Below are 19,756 nucleotides of genomic sequence, written 5' to 3'. Positions count from 1 at the left end.
GTCGTATGTTTTTTGCGTATTTCCTCTAGCGAATTTCACAATTTTTATACTCCTCACCGAAGGATAAGGGTCGTATTCATTTTCTAAAAACGTTTGCAACGCCCAAACAGGAGCTGCTTCCTGAGGACCCACAAAGTGTATACATTCTTGGTCAGCATCAAATTCTGAATCAATTTAAGCATGTCCGTCTGTCCGTCTGTTCTAAACGTTGTCCTGGCCGGAACAATGAATTTGTCCGCTTCAAATTCGGCAGAAACATTGAAAGTTTTTACACACAGGCTTGCATTGAAAATGGTTCAAATCAATCGGAGGACACGCCTACAGTACCATATAAACTAAGAACAGCCCAGTTTTTCAAAGATAATAAAAAATTGGTTTTTGCCCATTACTTATAAACTGCAGCGGATAAATTTACAATAGCTCGAACGTATATTCTATGGGCTATGTTATACTATTTATACAAAAAGGGGAAAAATTAACAATTATTATAGTTTATCAAAATTGCATTTCATTTTTAATATCTTCACCTGCTTGACGCACGGAAGTAAGTTTCAAAACCCCCATAAGGCATATAAAGGTTCTTGGCCCGTTTCAAAGTCAGAATACATCTAAACATGTCCAGCTGATCGTCTGCTCAACTGCATAGTATGTGTGATACACAATTTACTGTTCGATAAAATGATGATATCGCCTACAAATTTGCAAAAGCATTTGAGACTAACCTAAATCGATCAAAGGATATGCCTTGGGCCGTCAAAAATATATTCGATAGTTAATTAAAACTACAACTAGACCATGTCACTACTGCCTGGGTAATTAACTAAGTTGAAGCTAATTGAGACGTTTGATGTTGAAACTATGCGTTAGCTTAGTTATCTTGTCAGAAATAAAATTCATGCCCGCAATATTATGAAGGCGGGACGGAGAAACAAACCATGATAAGTTACATATTAGCTTTAATAGGTTACTACGGGTTACCTATAATTTATTTAAGCGGCAATTAGTGCTAATAGAGGAGACGGTCGCGGCGTAGAAGGTAACGGCATGAAATATTGATTTTAAAATGAGTTTATTTTTCCCATTTTTTAGAGCAAATAATGTATACATTAATACATTCACTTTGTTAATTGTATGGTCTTTGAATTTCAACTAGGCGTCAAGCGTAATACCTAAATCGCCGATCTCTTGTTTCCACGAGACAGTATTATTACTAAGTTATTGTATCAATCTGCGGTACATAGCAGTCCTTACGTTTCCTATAAATGTCACCTTGGTGTCTCGACAGTTTATCAGAATTTTTTACACATTAAAGTAACGTAGGATAAAATCTCTGCCAATGCTCTTTGCATATTACTGGTTAAAGTAGTTAAATCGAGGAAAATAAGATATATATATATCTTATAAAGGGGTGAGGACAAACACCATCGTTAGGAACATTCAATCATTATCGGACGACATACGGTACAATGGGAACCTTATAGCTGGGAAAAGTTAGGAAAGCTTTTATTATTTTAAAATTAAGATTTGATACCAGATTTTGATAACTTTGATTACTAAAAGCATTCTGTCAATTGATGTTTGGAAATCATAATTTGTTTTTACTATGTATCTTATTCTAATCAGCTGAGACCATGAGTTGTGTACTCTGTAGACCAAAGTGTTGCCGTGCAATAATGTGATTGGCTACCATAAAATGAAATAATGAATTGAGTAGATAGTATATTGTACTTTTCAGCAACGAAGTTATTCAGGCATTGACTTAAACATTTTTATTTCAGGTCTTACGTATCTGCGCTCAGTCACACAGCAATTTTAGACGCCGCAGAAGCTTCAATAAGCAGATATAATTTCGGATTCGCAAAGAGTGCCAACACGTCAGCCACCTGAACCATACGGTTGTTACAACCGTATTCACCTTTACCACTTTATCATTCTCTTGCCTCCGTTAATTCTCATGAAAATTTCACTAAAAAGACGGAGTAGATTACGTAACGACAAAATTCAAATATTACGGATTGTAATCGTCAAAGGGAATTTTTGAATTTAAATAAAATATTGTTCGATTGGATCTAAAGAATGTATGTGTGTACTTTTGCATATGGGCGTCTTGACATCGTCGCACATTTTCTTTCCCTCTTTCCTTTTCAAATTTAATCAAGTCGAACGTCAGACGCACCTGCCGACATAATGCAAAAGTGAGCCAACTAATGCTACATAAAATCTGCCATCAGCGGGCATCAGAAATTTCATAAAAATTTTTACTAAATAATGAAAACTATTATAACATAAAATTTTTCAATTACGTCCCCTTACCAACGGTGATGATTAATGGCAATTAATTTTGATTAACAATCTTTTCGTTATTACTGCTCTTTTGGAGTTTTTCCTATGGTACTTCATTTATTGCTTACAAACACATACTTTCATTGTATATTTCTCGTTTCGATTTTTCTTTTTAAAATTACAAAGGAAAGGAAAAATTTTCCCTTTATATTCCCGCATATCGAATGCTAAAATAATGATAAGCATAACTTAACTCATAAACTTATAATGGATGTACAAATAAGTTCTGTGCATTGAAATGGCTTTGCTTTGCAAAGCATGTATGGCACGTTCATATTTTCTGGAGTTTTCGGTATATAGAGTGTCGACATAAGCTTCAGTTCTTTCCAAACTGAATGTTTTTCTATCTCTAAGTCGGAAAATATGCGTATGAAGGTACGGAAACGATTAGGCTAACTTTGAGTGAAAATGTTGTAAGCTATGATGCAGCCATAAAGCGGATTGCAAGATTTCGGACCAACAATTTTCAACGAACACTCGCGTGCATCACCATAAAAATAAATCCAAGAAATTATTTTTGAAATTGGGCTGGAGACTTCTCCCTATTGTGACGCATTGTGCAAGCCTCGTTTTTTCTGATTACCGCTTGCTCAGATAAGTGGGCGAAAACGGGCCGATGACCACCAACCATAAATCATAGGCTGTAACCATGAATATATATCGATTGTTAAGCTTTGTAACAAGCATTTTTCAATTAAATATACATTTGTCAAAAGGTAGCCATAACTTATTTGCACACCTAATTTATTGCCCCGTGTCTATATCATTAATATAGCAATCAAAAGTTTATGTCTTCAATACAAAATTTTAAACAATAATAAAAGTTTTCTCCTTACTTGAGCTAACCACAAAAAATAAATTATATGAAAAAATTTAAGTCTCTTTTCCTTCTTATTGTCTATTAACGACGATGACGCGATCTCTTCATCTCCTTATCTTGTATTGTTTACGTTTATTTGGTTTGGTTTTCCGCCATTCAGTTCCAGCTTTCGTTGTAAATGTTGACATTGAAAAACTGCAATGCCGTATAGCAAAGAGGTTAAACAAGAAATGTAGCCCATGATGTCAAGTGAATTTCATAAGACAAACCGAAGAAAACGAGATGTTTGAAAAGGTACGAAAATTAAAAAGAGAAGCAAGAAAAACAAACTTTTTATGAATAACTTTTTATGTGTAATAAATACTTGATCACTCTTGTGGAACGTGCTAGGGTCAATTTTTACGGATCACTTAAAGTTGATGTAAAAGATAGCGAAGCGAAAGTGAATTATTTACTATTATGGAGGGTATAGTTAAAAAGAAGCTTCAGAAATATCGGAAATTAAAAAGAAAGAAAAAAAATTTTATTTCTTAAAACCGTAAGTTGTAAGCTGCAGACATAAAAACATTTTCAAAATTTTGTCCGCACATGAAGGAGGACTTTAAACTTGACGTTTCTTCAATCATTTATTCGTAGAAATATTTTCGAAATTGTTTTCTGGTAAATAGAAAGACTTTTAAGCAAAACGATACTTTCTCCTTCCTTCGCTATTTTCACTAATCCGTTTTGCTTCCAAGTCTTCCAGACACATAATTTTTAATTTCTCTCTTAAGGCGTGAAATCCTACAAAATGTAATTGAAAAATACAAAATGCTTAATACGTCACTTAAATACATAAAAACATAAGCAAATCATTTTACACACACTTGAGACAGTGACAAAAAGGCTCACCTTGCATTTCTTATGGCTTCACCGATAAGCGCCATACTAAGTGCAGTGTTTATGTTATAAGTTAACACTCCCCCCATAATTTTTCGTATAAGTCAAATAATTTCCCCATTGAGCCTCTTCCCTTTTGCAAGTAATTAACTCGAACTAACTAACATAAATATTATTTCAAGTATGGAATGTGAGATAGTGCAGCAGCTTATATCGCTCAAGGGCTCTTCTACATGAATGATGATTAAGATATAATCCTATCATGCATTTCACCTCTAATGTTTTTGTAGACAGTGACTATTGGTGTATTCATGCTGATAACATGGGTCATAGCGCTCGATATCAGTTCATATTCCCCTTCTATTTTAGGTATTGCCTGCGGTTCGTTTATCATCGAAATACCAGATAAATGAATACTTAAACGACCTAATTCCACAATAGTTTCGTAAATCGACCTTAATTCTAAAACCTAAATAAATTCTGCATTTGTTAAGAAAGGAACTAAATTCGTTTCAATCCGTTAATGGTAGTAGGACTCGCGTTTTTTCCCAAGCATGTAATTTTCAAAAATTCGTTAAAAATATTTCTCGAAACAATAGTTTGAACTTTTTTCCGCGTTCGAAAGGTGTTCTCATATGTATTTACGTCATATAGGTGAATATAGGCGACATTTTCTAGTTTGGCCGCGCTAGGGTTTCAAATTTTGGTGGTTTTCCACAGCAATTTTTCGCTAACAAACCAAATTTCAAAAAATTATTAAAAACATTTCCTATAGACATAATTTCAATTTGTTTAGTTTGTCTGAAAGGTATTTTCATATAGGTGCTTGAGACGCCCAAAAAAATATTTTACGCCTTCTAATGTGGACAGAGCAGGCTTTCAAAACTACGTCTTAATTCTAAACATTTAACACAACTCTCTTAGGCTGCTTACACAACTTTGTTAAGGGATATGACAGGTGTCTGTCTTTATTCAAATTCGAACATATCATCACACAATTTAATATTGAAAAGGCTTGACCTATGTTATTCTATATTTATACCGATACCGTAAAGTAACCTATAAAGTATACAATGAAATTTTTTAGCCTTGTATATGCCGTAGTTTATAAGCAATGATTTTCGATATCGACCTATGTACATAATTTTCTGAGGTTTTTGCAAAACTTGGAGCAGAAAACTTAATAATTGGTGAAAGGGAGAATGCTTAGCAAATACAGAAGCACAGAAGGACTGTTATGACAATTCAAACTTTGATGCCGACCACGAGTGTATATGTCTTATATCTTCTCTGCAGCAGTGAACGTAGTGCTACCTCTCGGTGGTGGATATAGCATAACAGTGAAGGAAATTTTCATAACTATATTTAAAAGCCATAGCACATAGCAATCTAAATTTGAACAGAAACAGTCCATCACAACGTTGCCAATAAAAATTTTCTCTTTTAGTGAACAAAACACGTTCCAAGTGATAGGAATTCAGAGAAAAAATTACTACCGATCATCGACCGAATAGGTTAGCAACGACTTGGGCTGAACCGATTATCCGAATGTAATTTACAACTTTATTGAGGCTTTATGACTTAACATGAGTCATAAGAGAATTCAATGGGTTTCCTTGCCCTAGTTTTTGTGACTGGTTAGCAAAATTGGTGTTCTTGAGCAGTAGTCTTAAGGGAAATTCCCCAATATGGACTTTGTTATAAAACAAAGCAGAGTAGTCACGAAAACCGCAAATGAAAAAATGCGACTTGTGACTTGTGACCCCTCTGTGATGCTGCTCAGAATAAGACATTTAATTTAATTACAACCTTGTCCGTTACTAGTCACGTCATAAACGATTAGCAAAAAAAATTTGGAATAAGAAGAAAATGATGCTTATAAATAGCAAAGAGATGGGTTTGCCGCTAAGAATATCAAATTCACCTGAAGGAACACGATTGAACAATTTTTGAATGCTTTCCGATTTTCGAAGTGGATGATTGAAAGCTTATGGAGAACAGGAAATTGATTCCGGGATTTGACATTATCAAGTTCAATGGCTGGTAGATTGCAGACAAACAATGGATGAATTTTTAAAAGTGTTGAAATATTCAGATTTGTGGACTTGAATGCGTGATGGTTGGAAATTTTGAAAATTTCAATTACTGAAGATTATAAACACTTCATGGCTTGAAGATTGGAAGACTTGACGATTTAACTTCCGATAGATTTAAGACTCCTAAGTTTGAATGTATGGAGATCTAAGGGCTCGAATGTTTTAAGGAAATCAGTTAGCAAAGTGTACTTTACATTCCACAATTTTCATTGTAGCACTGATCATGCAATATTCGTAAACTTATTGCAAGTCCTTCTCAAATTAACAATTTGTTGTTGAGAAGATTAAGTCAAATGAATTACTCGTGCCTTTAATCTAGATTGACCTTAATCAATAAGCATATATGCATTTTGCCTTTTGTGAGCTTAGAGGGATGTTGATCATATCGGTCCTATAAGCAAGCAGTGGCTATTTTACATCAAATGAAGAACAATTTTTCAATTATTTTTAATACAACAGAATTTTTGTTTAGCTTTTTTTAAAGCAATCCCCGTAACCTTAGGCTTGCGTTAAGAATCTTGTTAGCAAAATTGTTCATAGTATATATTATGTGTATCGGTGTATGCATATGTTAGCTAGCATATACTCCTTTAAACTTGTTTGTTTCTGCCATGTGCCGTAGTATCTACGCACGTACACTGCTGAACGAAAACTCTGTAAAGTAATCAAGGTAGTAACGAAAATAAAATATTGTGCATACAAACTGTGAAGCCATAAACAAGGCAATAAACAACAAGACAAAGATTAGTTTCTTTTTATATAAATAAAAGCAAGCATACGAGTCCAAGCAAACAAATGACAATCAAATATCAAGTAGTAAATTTGCAAAAGGTAATAAAAAAGAACCAAAAAAAAAAAAAAGGAGGAAACACAAACATTAAAAGAGCAATACATGTAACAAATAGAAACCGATTACGAGCAAAACGTATTACTACTATTTCATGCTCAGTCGTTGGCGCTGCTTGGCTTACGGACGGACAGTGTGTAGCATTAAATCGAAGAAAAAAATGACATTTCAACATACTTGTCATCTCTGCGGGCAATAGAAACCTTAACGATAACTTAAACAAACCCGAACGAATCTACGAAACACATGCAAAGACATGCCCATACACACGCACACAAATGTACAGGAATTTAATTTTATATATGTAGGTATTATGAAAATAAAACAAACTTCTGACATCTTACGAATAAAATAGAAGAGAACTTTGCTACGAAAACAATAGCCATTGAAAAGAAAAAAATATCTTAAGTAAATTCTAATAGTTAATAGAGCAAGCTGTACATTACATAATAAGCCGTTTACCTTTGAAGAAGCTTTATAAATGTTATAACATCTATATTTAATAATTATTACACCACAGGCTTCAATAATAACAGCCCTGATAGCAAAGCAACGTAACGACGAGCCACCACCACTAATGCCCAGCCAGCCGATTATGATGCAAAAGTTCAAGTAGCTTAAAAGACAAGAGCACACGAAAGACAAAACAAGCGAAGAGATCGCCTCAATCAAGCACACGTCTTCGCTGGAGGAGGTTTTTTTTTTGTTTTTCTTTTCAGATAATCATTCATTTAATTATAAAAATTTCTATTGATAGACTGACTTATAAGCGCAACAAACAAACAATAGAGGCGGGAAAATTTTTTTTTGTTTCTTCTTTAGGTTTAAATGTCAACAGGTCTGTGTGTCTTCTTCCAAAGCCAAGCAAAAAGCAAAAGAAAACATTAAGGCAACATAAAGAAACGAATTGAAAAACCTGTTCAAGAAATTGAAATTCAGTCACACTATATATAATAAAATGTATTTTAGTAGGCGAAGAAGAAGACGAGAAACCTTCCATGCAATAAGGTGTGTGAATATGTGACATAATAAAAAAAGAAAACAAAAAAGTGGGACTTTTGCGATATGTTTATCCGATATTTTGTAATTTTTGCTAAAAAGATTAGCAAACCTGAACTTTGCGAAACCAAATCTCAAGATACCGCTGTGGCGGCAGGAAAATGATGCAAAAATTTATCAAAATTCATATAAGATTTTATCTTTAAAGTATACACATATATATATATATATGTGTGCGTACGTATGCGACCATAAGATAAGTCACTCAAATTCTTAGTTAAATATACGTTTCATGAAAAAATCCCCAATGAATTAATTAAATTTCGTAATAACAAAGTATTAGCGAATTTTAAAAGCACTTATACGTGGTTTGAGAAACATTGTTAGGTGCCTAACCTTAAGCTATTGACAAGTTCTTTTGTGGATTGGACGTTTACCCATCGATCGATAGGAACCGTTCTTTCAACGAACCGTTTGATGTACTTGAGGTTTATATAGCTACCACACTTCAATCTGATATGCACTCAACTCTTTTTTTACACAGTCGGTGGTTTTCTTAGAAATCCGTGCCGCAAGATACATGCCGCATATTGCAAATTTAGGCATATATTCCACAACTTCAAAAAATCGTTTGAGATAAAAAAAAGTCCACATTTTTTCCAAAAAAACCGTGCAAAAAAAGTAATAATGAAAGCCTTATTACACATTTATAAAACAAACACCATTCCTTTTTTTGACAAAAAAACCAATTCATATCTGTGCAAAGTGATAATTCGGTCCGCAAATTGGTACAACATCTATCTACAAAGGAAATTCGATATTAACAATAAAAATCAATTTCCCACACATGCACGTCTATTACGAACCAGATCAAGTTATAAAGCCTGTTGGTAGAATTTTTTTTTTTCCTTCTCAATTTGTTTACATAATTCTTGATGTCCAAATTTCGGTGAGACTGTGACAAAATTAAAATTTAAAAAAATTTTTTTTTTTATTTTGGATTCGTGGTCCACCAAAAAGAAATGTGTAAAAAATACTTTTTCAAGCCCTCGCAGTAGTTACTAGTTGAAATTCATCCTCGACTATTACTGTATACATAAATTTTTATCAAACATGGTCAGAATTACAATTAAAAAAAGAAAGTTGTGCCGGGATTCGTGGATCAAAATATATATTAGTGAACCACGTTATTTCAAAATCGTGTAAAAAAGGAGCTTCTAAAAAAGAATTGGGGCTGCTTGCAATGAACAATGCTATTTTTGAAATGTTCCTTTCCATATTCGATCCAATGAAAGCATGCTTATAGACGATACGCGCTTGCTTTTTCATTTGGGTTATCTATCAAACTTAAGCTTGCTATATAATATACGTAAGGTCCGAGCTTTATTTTCGTACATGAAATTTCGGGATCGTAAAAGGTTTAATAACGGATCAGAGAGAATGGCGGAAATCTTACAATGATTGGAAATAAATAAGAATGACAAATAGAATGACAAAATTAACATGCTTACATTCCTCGCTAGCGGATATATAAAGTTCAGTTTAATCATTTGAAATCCATATAAATTGTTGTTAACGTACGTTTGCACTCGCTCTTCAATATCAAATTATAAATATTTTTGAAAAACACGAGCTAAAATTAGTTTATGACTAAAGGCAAAAATCCAAAAAAAAAAAAAAAAAAAAAAAAAAACAAGTGTAAAAGTTACTCACCTTGTGCGTTAGCAATGCCTTTCCTACCACCGCTAATGCAGCTCATCAGTATAGTAAGCATAAAGATGGTAAGACTGGTGAATTGCCACCAACAACATCGCCATTGAAGTCTAACGGTCGGCCAATTCATTATTATATGCAAATGTAATCGTTTTCTTGCCTTTGTTTATTTTTTCCTTTTTTATTTATTTTTGATTTTTCTGTTTTGTTTTTTTTTTTTTATTTCAGCTTCAGACAAGTTTTAAGTAAACCGGATAAATTTGTTTAATATTTTTTATACACTTTAAAATAAAACAAAAAGAATTTTAGCCAAAAGTTAATTTTTTAATAATTGCATGAAAGTTTTGATAACAGGGCAGGTAAAGAATCAACAAAGATTTACGCGGTAACCATCTGACGAGAATAAAGGCGTTGAAGAGGACCTTAAATTTGACAATAACTTAGTTACATCTGATCGACGAATTTAGAGTGCAATATATAGGATTGCTAGATAACCCTCTAAGGCCGACGTTTTATGGTAAGGTAGTATTTTTACGCTTTTTGTAATTATTATATAATCTGATCCGTCGATCATTAGTTTCTTTTTCATTGCTGCTCTCGAAGTAGAATAATTGGAAAAACTACTAAACTTAAAATATATGTTGAAATTTATACGTAGACCACTTGTGGTACAAAGGCATTTCAAGCTTGTGCGGATTTATGCAATATTTAGAAAGACTTGAGACGCAGGCGCACCTTTTGTTATACTCTTGTCTTCTTCTTCTTTTGTTATATTCTTGTCTTCAACGTTTAGGTCGACATTTTCGAGATATTTCGATAATCGAACGTTGTTGAAAATAGTTCGGACCAATTTGTGGTTTACTGCCCACTAAATGTCATTTTAAAACCCGTTATGAGAATACCTGTAGAGTAGATTATTTAGCCCTTGTCCACCATTTTACTTGTTTTATTCATTTAATTGAAACTGAATCGCAATAAAGATGAAATTGAATAAAAGTTAAATTCAAATTGAATTGAAACCAAGTTTAAATCGAATCAACATTGACTTGATATTAAAAACGATTAGAGTGTATTTGAAGCTGAATAGAATTTGAATTGAATTTAAATTGCAATCGATTTGAAATTAAATTGAAATCGAGTTTAATCTAGAATACGATCGCAAAAATAAAATTTTCAGCACATTTTTGCATGCTATGCAAAATCAATCAAACTTGACGATAGCACTGAGAGAAAAAGTGCAAGCATGTCGTTTATGTTATCGTTCAACCTTTGATTAACATGATTTGGGATAATATCACATCTTATGCATAAGTTGATGGAAAATATATAGTTCATGCGTCGAATCGTATTGAAAGAACGTATGAGTGTTGAAAACGAAAGGTCCTTGAACCGCTACTCTATCAACATCGATGTTGTATTCGAATTCTGTAGAGATTTTAAGTAAAGGTCAAACTAAGTCAATAAAGGGAAATGAAAGCACATGTTAAGATTTTGCTTTTGCACATTTTCTTATAAATTTTTTAACTTTGCACGTATCTTAGAAGAATAATTCATAACAGCTTAGCCGCATATTCCAGTACCCACTATTGACATATGCACGATATTTAATTTCAATATACATTCACTCATTTCGTATATTCATCGCTTATCATTTCGAATCCCTGGAAGAGCTCACGGCGAGACCAAAAACCATATATCAAAGGGTTTCGGTGACCGGAAAAAGGCCTGGTACAAGTGTGTTGTACTTAAGAGTGACTACTTCGACGGGGAAAAAGTAGGTATTGATCAATGAATAAATATTTTTCGAGAAAAGCAAAGTCTTTGTGGAAAACATCTCGCATATATTTTAAATTATATTCATACACAAAATAACTAGACCTAGAAGGTCGCAAGGCTAAAATGAAACTCCATATTTATGTTTTCGCTCTATTTACATAGAACTGTTGGAGGAATTGTTTACTCCTGTCTATCTGATTTTCGAATTTGAGATGGAAATTGTACTAAGAAAAAATTTTGAATGGAAATCTAAACGAAAATCTCTAATAGAGGAAAGTTATCAACTTTATTATAGCTGTCGAAGGTCTCATCAATTGATTTAATTGATTTGGAACCTAACAAAGGTACTAACAAGTTGGCCCTGCTGCGCAAAACGTTGAAGTTCTAATCGTGCACAACGGTACAACTGACAGATTACAGTAAATCCATTTTGCTATTCTCTTTGCCTACTTCCAACGGCTCATCTGCAGTCGGTACAAAAAGCCGGTACCTAAGCGAGTTAGAATAGAGAATGTTGCGCATAAAAAGATCGACATTTATAGATAGGTTTCAGTTAATCATTGTGAGTGGTCATGTTTTTGGGCCTTGCAACTATCTGCTTATTTAGTTTATGCTGTTTTTATTATCATCTTTTCTTTTTTCACTTTTAATTACTCCGCCTCCAATTATGTATTTGCACATGTAAGGCAAGGCACCTTGAGCGAGAATTATTTCATTTTATATTTTAAGCAAATATCGTCAATTCATTAAGCTTTGTTTCTAGTAACTTATTTTCATATCTCTTTTTTTTTTCTTTTTTTTTTTTAATTCAATTTCATTATTGTCTTCGTAACTTGACATTTACTTAATATTGCAGTTCATGCCGTTTTATTTTTAGTATTCATAAATTTTTCAAAATAATAATACAATTTACGTCGATTTCTTGTTTTTCATTATTTTTCATTCTTTGCAAAATCGTGAATTCGTTTTTTTACTTTTTCCTTTTTTTGTTTATTAAAATGGCATAAAAATAAAGGTCAACCTGTTTACATATTGAATTTTCATTATGTCATTTGTAATAAGATGACTGGAAGCACATATTAAATAAATATTTGTAACTTGCGAAAACCGTCTTTATTTAGACAAAGAAAAAAACAATACTAGGTAGTACTACGTACCTATGCAGTAACTGCAACAATGCAGAGGACACACCATAAAGTCTCTCAAAATTCAAGCCGACTTTACTGATGAGAACGGGTTTGTGCTGCTTTCCAACCAAATATCACTTGAGATCACACTATAAAGAATCTTTCATTGCTAATCCAATGTATGAAAATTGCTCTTGAGTGTGCGCATGTCATTCGGCAATCGGGGTGTCGGTTCGATGCAGACTTTCGGCCGGGCAAAAACCTAAACCAAAGATTGTTTTAATCTAAAAGTGGTAATGGGTTCCGTAATTCGAATAAAGCTCGGATCTCAGAATTAGTAACCATTTATTGATGTTGAAAATTTGCTACGGTTAGTAACTTACTTGTGGAAGGATTTCGCATTTTTTAATCTTTTAGAATCAATTAACTAAAGAGGCATTGAACTGATTTTTAAACGTCATTTACGAAAATCGCTGCATCATTTTTACGTTTGTAGGCTCACACTTACAATTTTGAACAAATTGGCAAACTCAGTTGACCATAGTCGGACCCCACGATTTTATAACAAATCATAGCACGGTGGCCCTCACACGCTCATAATCATAGGGAATCCGGTATCTTAAACAAAAAATACCCGATCGACGCGAAATTTGACACAAAGGTAACCTGAAAGTTCAGGGGAGTAATGTTTGATAATTGGTTTACAAGCTACGGACTAAACCAAAGTATATTTTGTAATGGCAAAAACAGCCTTCAAAAGTTAAGAGACAATTTATTTGTTCATGCAAGCTCCGTACAGTTCTCTGCTTTGGTTTGGTATACAGCTGCTCCGATTGAAATTAATTAATGAGAGATTGGCGGGAAAGCTCTCTTCTTTTTTGCAACCTGATTATTCTTTTCAGATCACGCCAAACTGGTAGAATGCGTCATTCGGTGTTTTATTATTTAATGTATCTACAGTATAATAAGGCGACAATAGTTAAAGCGCATTTAAAACATTGCATATCCGTGAAGGCATTGAGTTCCAGAGGGGAAGCAATGGATTAGTTGCTTGTAAACACTTTAGCGACACGTTGGAAAAGTGGAGTCGCAAGTGTTTGGAGCCGTCAAATATATTTGGCGAATTTTTTCCTTAGTTTTCAGTCTTAGAGAGAAACCCACATCGAAAGCTTTTGCATTTGCAAAGACACTTGGCTTTCGACTGTTGAAAAACAAATCTTCACCATTTTTAAATTCGGATTAACGAATTAAAAATGTCACGATTAATTTAGGTAATGGAAAAGTCGCATGTAAAAGGATATGTAAGAAGAATATTTGCAAAGCAAAGTTATTCGAAAAAGTCGAAAGTTAATCGGAAAGAGTCGAGGAAGTCGAGTCAAGAGAGTTGAATTGCAAAAGTAAAACAGACAAGACCAAGGCGCGCATTAAAACATTGTAAATATAAGTTCCAGTAAATAATTTGGAAATAGATCTTGTAGATTTTGAAGACCATTCTAATCTCACACATAGTGTTTAGGAAAGTTATGTATTATATGTACTGTGTGGTAGTAAGAGGTACGCTAAGGTTAGTGTAAGATATCATAACGCTATCGATGGTTAGGACAAGAGAGCGGCCTGAAGAGTCTGACCAGGTATGGTTCCAATTCGATCTTAGAATATTAAGTTCGAATAAGTGTTTCACTAATTGGCCTGAAGTTATAGCCAGATTAAGCAGAAGTGTGTAAGTTGCATATTAAAGATTTTGTTAATAATTTGGAACTCCATCCAAGATATTCCCCGAAGCAACGGCACCAATCAACTACTCTACTGATACGATCTTATGGACTTAGGATGCTCTTTGTCAATGCGTTAAATACACAATAAGTACAGCTTCTAGTCGCATATAGCTATTTTAATTGTTTGTTCTCAATATTTTGCTACATGAATATGATGATATTTCTTTTATCACTAAGAATCTCTTCTTAAATAAATCTCATGATATTTATTCTCTCACTGGGGAATCTTTTCCTAAATATATTTTATGACATTTCTTTTAATGCTGATTATAGAAATTTTATTATGTTGACTGATCGAAAGTCTTACAAACTGTTTAAGTTGACAGTTATTAGTTCACTAACTACAAGCCATATCAGTGCTGACTTGACATCTTTGAATTTAGAACAATTCTTTCTAGTTCGATAACCATGACCTTGTGAGTAAATTTAAAATTATAAGCTAAAGACATAAGTAATTTGTGTTTCTTCGAAATTTGTCATTTAGAATACGCGACGACAATCGTTTACGAGACAATGTCAAAATAAAATATAACTTGTATAAAAAGTATTGAGCCTTTAAGAAAATAAAAAAAGTTTTACAGTCATTTCTGGGCTGCGTAATATAGATTCAGTTAATTTCAAGCTTTGTTGAATGCGCCGTTTATATTTTACACACAATGTTACTAGAAGAGTGCGGTAAATTTAATAATAATTACAAGATGCATTTAATTGCTTGCATTTTTCCATAAGATTAATTTAAAAATTCAAAATCTATTATTAATTACTTCTATTAATTATTTTATCTGAGCTGTAGGTTGAATAGATTCAGACAACACTGAGAGTATCCGTTTATGACTATACGATTGTTACTACTATAGTTTACGATCTATTTACGAGCTATTACTAGTTAGAATACTATTTTTATTTTTAATAATTATGTTTACATTGTGCACATTAACCACGTACGAGACGTGTATTTTTTTTTTTTTTTTTTTTTAGAATTTTATGAACAATTAAAGCATACAAAAGAGAAACTCATGTTAAGTTGGGAGAGGCGTATTAACCTAACCGCCTTTGTAATTAGAAAACAAAAGACTTAAGACCTGAACTTGCAAATATATTGCAAACTGAAAGAAAAACAAATTACTTTTTTACACATTTTTGCTTTTTTTTTGCTTAATACAACGATTTTAATATGTAAACTTGAATATTTATTAAATATATCAACTTTGTTGTTGAATTTTTCCAACATCGAGATAGATAATGAATTGAAATTAACCACAAACGTGCTAACATCCTAATTTAGAACAAAAGAAGAAGAAAAGATTGAAACAAACCACAAAAATTCAATTAATCAAAACTTTTAAAACATCTAAAATTTCTCAAATTTTCCTAGAATTCACTAAACTATTAACGTGTATGAATCAATTTTACTATTAAACTAAATCCTATTGCGAACAAGTCATAACAATAAAGCGACAAAAAAGGAATTTCTAAAAGTTTCTTTTACTTAGAGCATAGCCATTATTCGATGGTATCCATCTCTAGTTGTCATGCTTAGAAGATTATCATACCTTTTGAGATCGAACAATTTTTGTACCCGCCAACCAACAATTTGGGTATATTGACGCCAGATTTAGAAAATATAAAATTCCAGTTGGTATTGGTAAGTGATGAAAACAAATGAACAACATTAGCTTATCCTCTTTTTACGGTTACTGTTATAGGAAATCATTTCATCATTAAAAAACAAATATATATACCCAATGGCCCACCGCTAAACAATTTCGTGGGACGACATATAGGCGTCGCCACTATTAGAAAAACTCTGTGCTCTTTAGCTCACCATTGGAAAACTAAATCTATCACATATACCCTTAGCTATACATCTAACTCGCAAAGGAGAGCAATCCGCCCTAATCGCTCCCAAAAAATTCTAAAGTTCAATTCAAGGTGATTGTGCTTTACGAATTAGAATATCTACTTACGACAAGATAATATGATATTCCTCAGGATTTCTCTGAAATTGTGGGTGTGCCGAAGAGGAGCAAGGCAAATATGTTTAAGCGCAAATTTTTCAATTTCTTCAATATTTTTCAAGGTTGTGCAAATTTTAGACAATGACAGCATTTTTGCAAATAAAGCTCTTCAATATCCGAACTTTATCTGTAGAATTTTGGAATTCCGAGTTTAATGTTTCTATCTTCGTTTTTGCAAAGTTTGCAAAGATTGCTTTCTTCATTCAATTGTATTTGAAAGCCAATGTAGCCTATTTGCAGGCTAAGTGATAAGCAAAAACTCATCACTGTTAACTTTGTTAAATTGCTTATTTCTACGTGTACCTAATGTACTCCCGCCGGCAACCGCCAACGATCTAAAGGTAAATTTATAATATAGTCTCCTTATTCCATAATCGGATCGCAGAAGTTATACGAATTTTGCCGTTTAGAAAGTACACAAAAACTCGTAGACTTAGAGTAAGGTAGAATCCTTACAAAATATATATAGAAGGTCCTTCGATTCCTCAGAAAAGTTAAAGCTGAGAACATATTTTCTTGAATCATATCCCCAAGTCGGAACTTTGGCAGAACCTCGTTTGCTTCGATACTTGAAATTTTGAAGTTCCATCTATCATCTCTAAGGGGGATTCAAAATAACCTAAAAATTAAAGGAAAAATTGAAACCTATGTCTTTAAGACAACCTCTGAGTCATGTATGTGGATTGCTTTCTCTACGTTCCTATATTGAACTATTTCGTCGTACCCTCTCTGTTTTACGTCTTTATGCGCAGAGACCGAAAAACTCAACAGTCTTCACTTCTATTTGAAATAGTAAATATTTGACAGCTTAGCTTGCAAAGCAAATTCTCCGAAAGCTTATAATAAATGGCGTTTTAATGAAAAACAAATATTTAGCCATGAAAGCAGTTATCCAAGAGTTTGTTCTAAAACCGCCAAACTCTCATATCGTTTTTAAATTTATTTATCATTTTATGTTACTTGAGATTATTCTTTTAATTTTGTATTCATACGTATATATATGCACATAATGTAATTTTATACATTGTAAGGCTTTTTTTCTTTATTTCATATTTTTTATTATGTATTCTTCAATTATAATTTTAATTTAATTTCTTTCGTTCTCTTCTTTGGTCACTTTTTCAAATTATATTTCACTTTAATTATTTTATTTTATTTCAATTCATTTATTTATTTTTTATTATTTGCATTTGCTTTAATCCATTTCATCTTTGCTTTATTTATTTATTTTTTTCTTTTTTTTTTTTTTATATAAACTTTGTTTTGCTTTATTATAAATTTTATTAATTTTTTTTGCGTTCGTTTCACTTTAAACAAAAATTTTATAAAACCCGTGCAACTGCATAAAAGTTTCGAGGTGAATATATTCACACTATGACAACACATAAGCACACTTATAAATTTTATATTATTATGCCAACATATGCTTACATATGCAAGCGAAACGAAATCATGCTGTTTATTTTACTTTTCAATTTTGAGCTAAAGAGAAACAAAAAAAAAAAAAAAACGAAAAATGCTGTGCCTTATGAGGTTACATAGATCTGTTTGATTCTTCGCGTATGCCTATCAACGTTATTTGCATACAAAATTAATTAATAGCAAATTTATCGGCAAAAAACATACGAAGACACTTTTCTTCAAATACCAAATCGCAAAGGTTTGAAAATGTCTTTTAACAGTAAACAGAAGTAATGAAAAGTTAATATGCTTTCAACTACATACATACATGTATGTGTATACATTTATATATACGTGCACATATACATATATATAGGTATGTAGATGAGTGTGTGTGTGTGTGTGTGTGCGCGCACATATGTCACCGAAACAAAGTTAAATAAAGACAACGTACACAAATCGTTCGCTATGCTTTAAGCCACCGCTCGTAAACACGTCTCACAAAAGACTAACTCAAGGTAGCCGCTCGAATAAGTTAAAGCATAACGCAACTCAGCACAGAAGACTGGTGTGTACATGGTATCGCTGGTGGTGGTTGAGATATTTGTTGAATGCATAAACCGCAGTGTTAAAAAATACAACTTAAGACAACTCAGTCACTTACTTACCCGTAGAGCATGAAAATGCATATACGTAGAGAGCGAAAACGAAGAAAATGAGTAAACGTTTAGACGTTAATAACGTAACAACTGCATTTCGTTACGTTAAAAACGTAAATAATATATAAACAAATCATAGGCCTTAATGCCATATGATTGATATATTGGATAAACATTCGAAAAATGATATATGTTTAACGAGATAACGTAACGTAAATTATTCATTGATCACAAATTTTCACTTCAACTTTTACAAATTTATTCTTCTCAATCCATAAATGAATCCCTATCCGTTCATATCGGGTTTTTGATCTATTTTTGCTTTTTTTCAACGTTACACACTATGAAAACGAAGGTGTCACCTTTAAGCAAGTACAGCGGCAAGGTAAGAATTATTCGTGCACGTACAATCGGCCAACTAATGGAAGTTATTTTTTTCTTGGAATTTAAAATTCCTTATGTTTACCAAAATGATGATACATATTATATAAGAGGGAAGCATTTTGTCGCAATTTTACTATCAATAGGTAACATTACTTGACTGTCCCAGGCAAGCAAGCACAATGCATCTGTTAGGATCTTAGTACTTAGGGCACCTCTCATGCGTTGCTGTAAAAGGACTTTAATGCAGAGTTAATAAGGTGAAATTGACTAAAGTGCATTTAAGATATCATGCTTAATAAGAGTTCTAGAAAGTAAGGGACACTTCTGTTACATGTAAAAAATGATGTGACACACTGGGAAATGAAGTTAAAAGTATTCGCATCGTACAAGGAAGTTTACAAATTTCCTTTCGAAGATTTCGGTCTCAAAGAAAGCCGTCGGTCTGGGCTATTGTAACATTTTTCGGTCTACGTTGGAGAATAACCCATTCGTCTGCTGAAGAACACCTCAAACATTTTCAAATTCAAATGTTTTTCTTAAGGTACGTCAGCGCTTACAAAATAATCATTGATTCATCAAAGCTTATCGTGGAGCTCAGAAATATTTTTCCCGTTTGCAATAGAATAGTTGCCCTGGCCTTGTTCACAAGCTACATGAGGAACGATCTTTTGTGTATATGCTTGAAAAGTAGAATAGTGCGAGATAACACAGCATAAACATTGACAAGGTATGCTGATACGGTTTGCATAGGAGGAACGCGATAAAACACGTCGAGGCATTTCTTTTATGAACAAGAGTTACTATGGTTGAAAGTATGAAATTTGTAAAGCTTTTGTTCAAAATCTAAAGACGATACGTTCTTAAATTTTTTTTGAAATCATTAGATTATAAACAGCGTCAGTGTATTTATAAATATGGG

General features: G+C 32.8%; 1 protein-coding gene across 8 annotated transcripts in view; it reads right to left on the bottom strand.

Annotated features, from left to right (window-relative positions):
* Positions 1-18,350, bottom strand: part of LOC119638272 (flocculation protein FLO11) — a 71,749-nt gene extending 53,399 nt beyond the window's left edge. Inside the window, exons 1-3 of one of the 8 annotated variants that reach the window (XM_038034960.1) lie at positions 17,118-17,373; positions 16,343-17,012; positions 9,698-9,978 (exon numbers count right to left, since the gene is read on the bottom strand). In XM_038034960.1, coding sequence (XP_037890888.1) covers positions 9,698-9,827 — 130 coding nt within the window. In that variant the 5' untranslated portion in view covers positions 9,828-9,978; positions 16,343-17,012; positions 17,118-17,373. The other 7 variants (XM_038034959.1, XM_038034961.1, XM_038034964.1 and 4 more) reach the window with 7 other exon arrangements.
* Positions 18,351-19,756: the final 1,406 nt, after the last annotated feature.

This window comes from Glossina fuscipes, unplaced genomic scaffold (genome assembly GCF_014805625.2).
Source record: "Glossina fuscipes isolate IAEA_lab_2018 unplaced genomic scaffold, Yale_Gfus_2 86, whole genome shotgun sequence".
NCBI classification, from domain to species: Eukaryota; Metazoa; Arthropoda; class Insecta; order Diptera; family Glossinidae; genus Glossina; species Glossina fuscipes.
The sequence above is the reverse complement of the archived record's forward strand: the minus strand, read 5'-3'. Positions and strand labels throughout refer to the sequence as shown.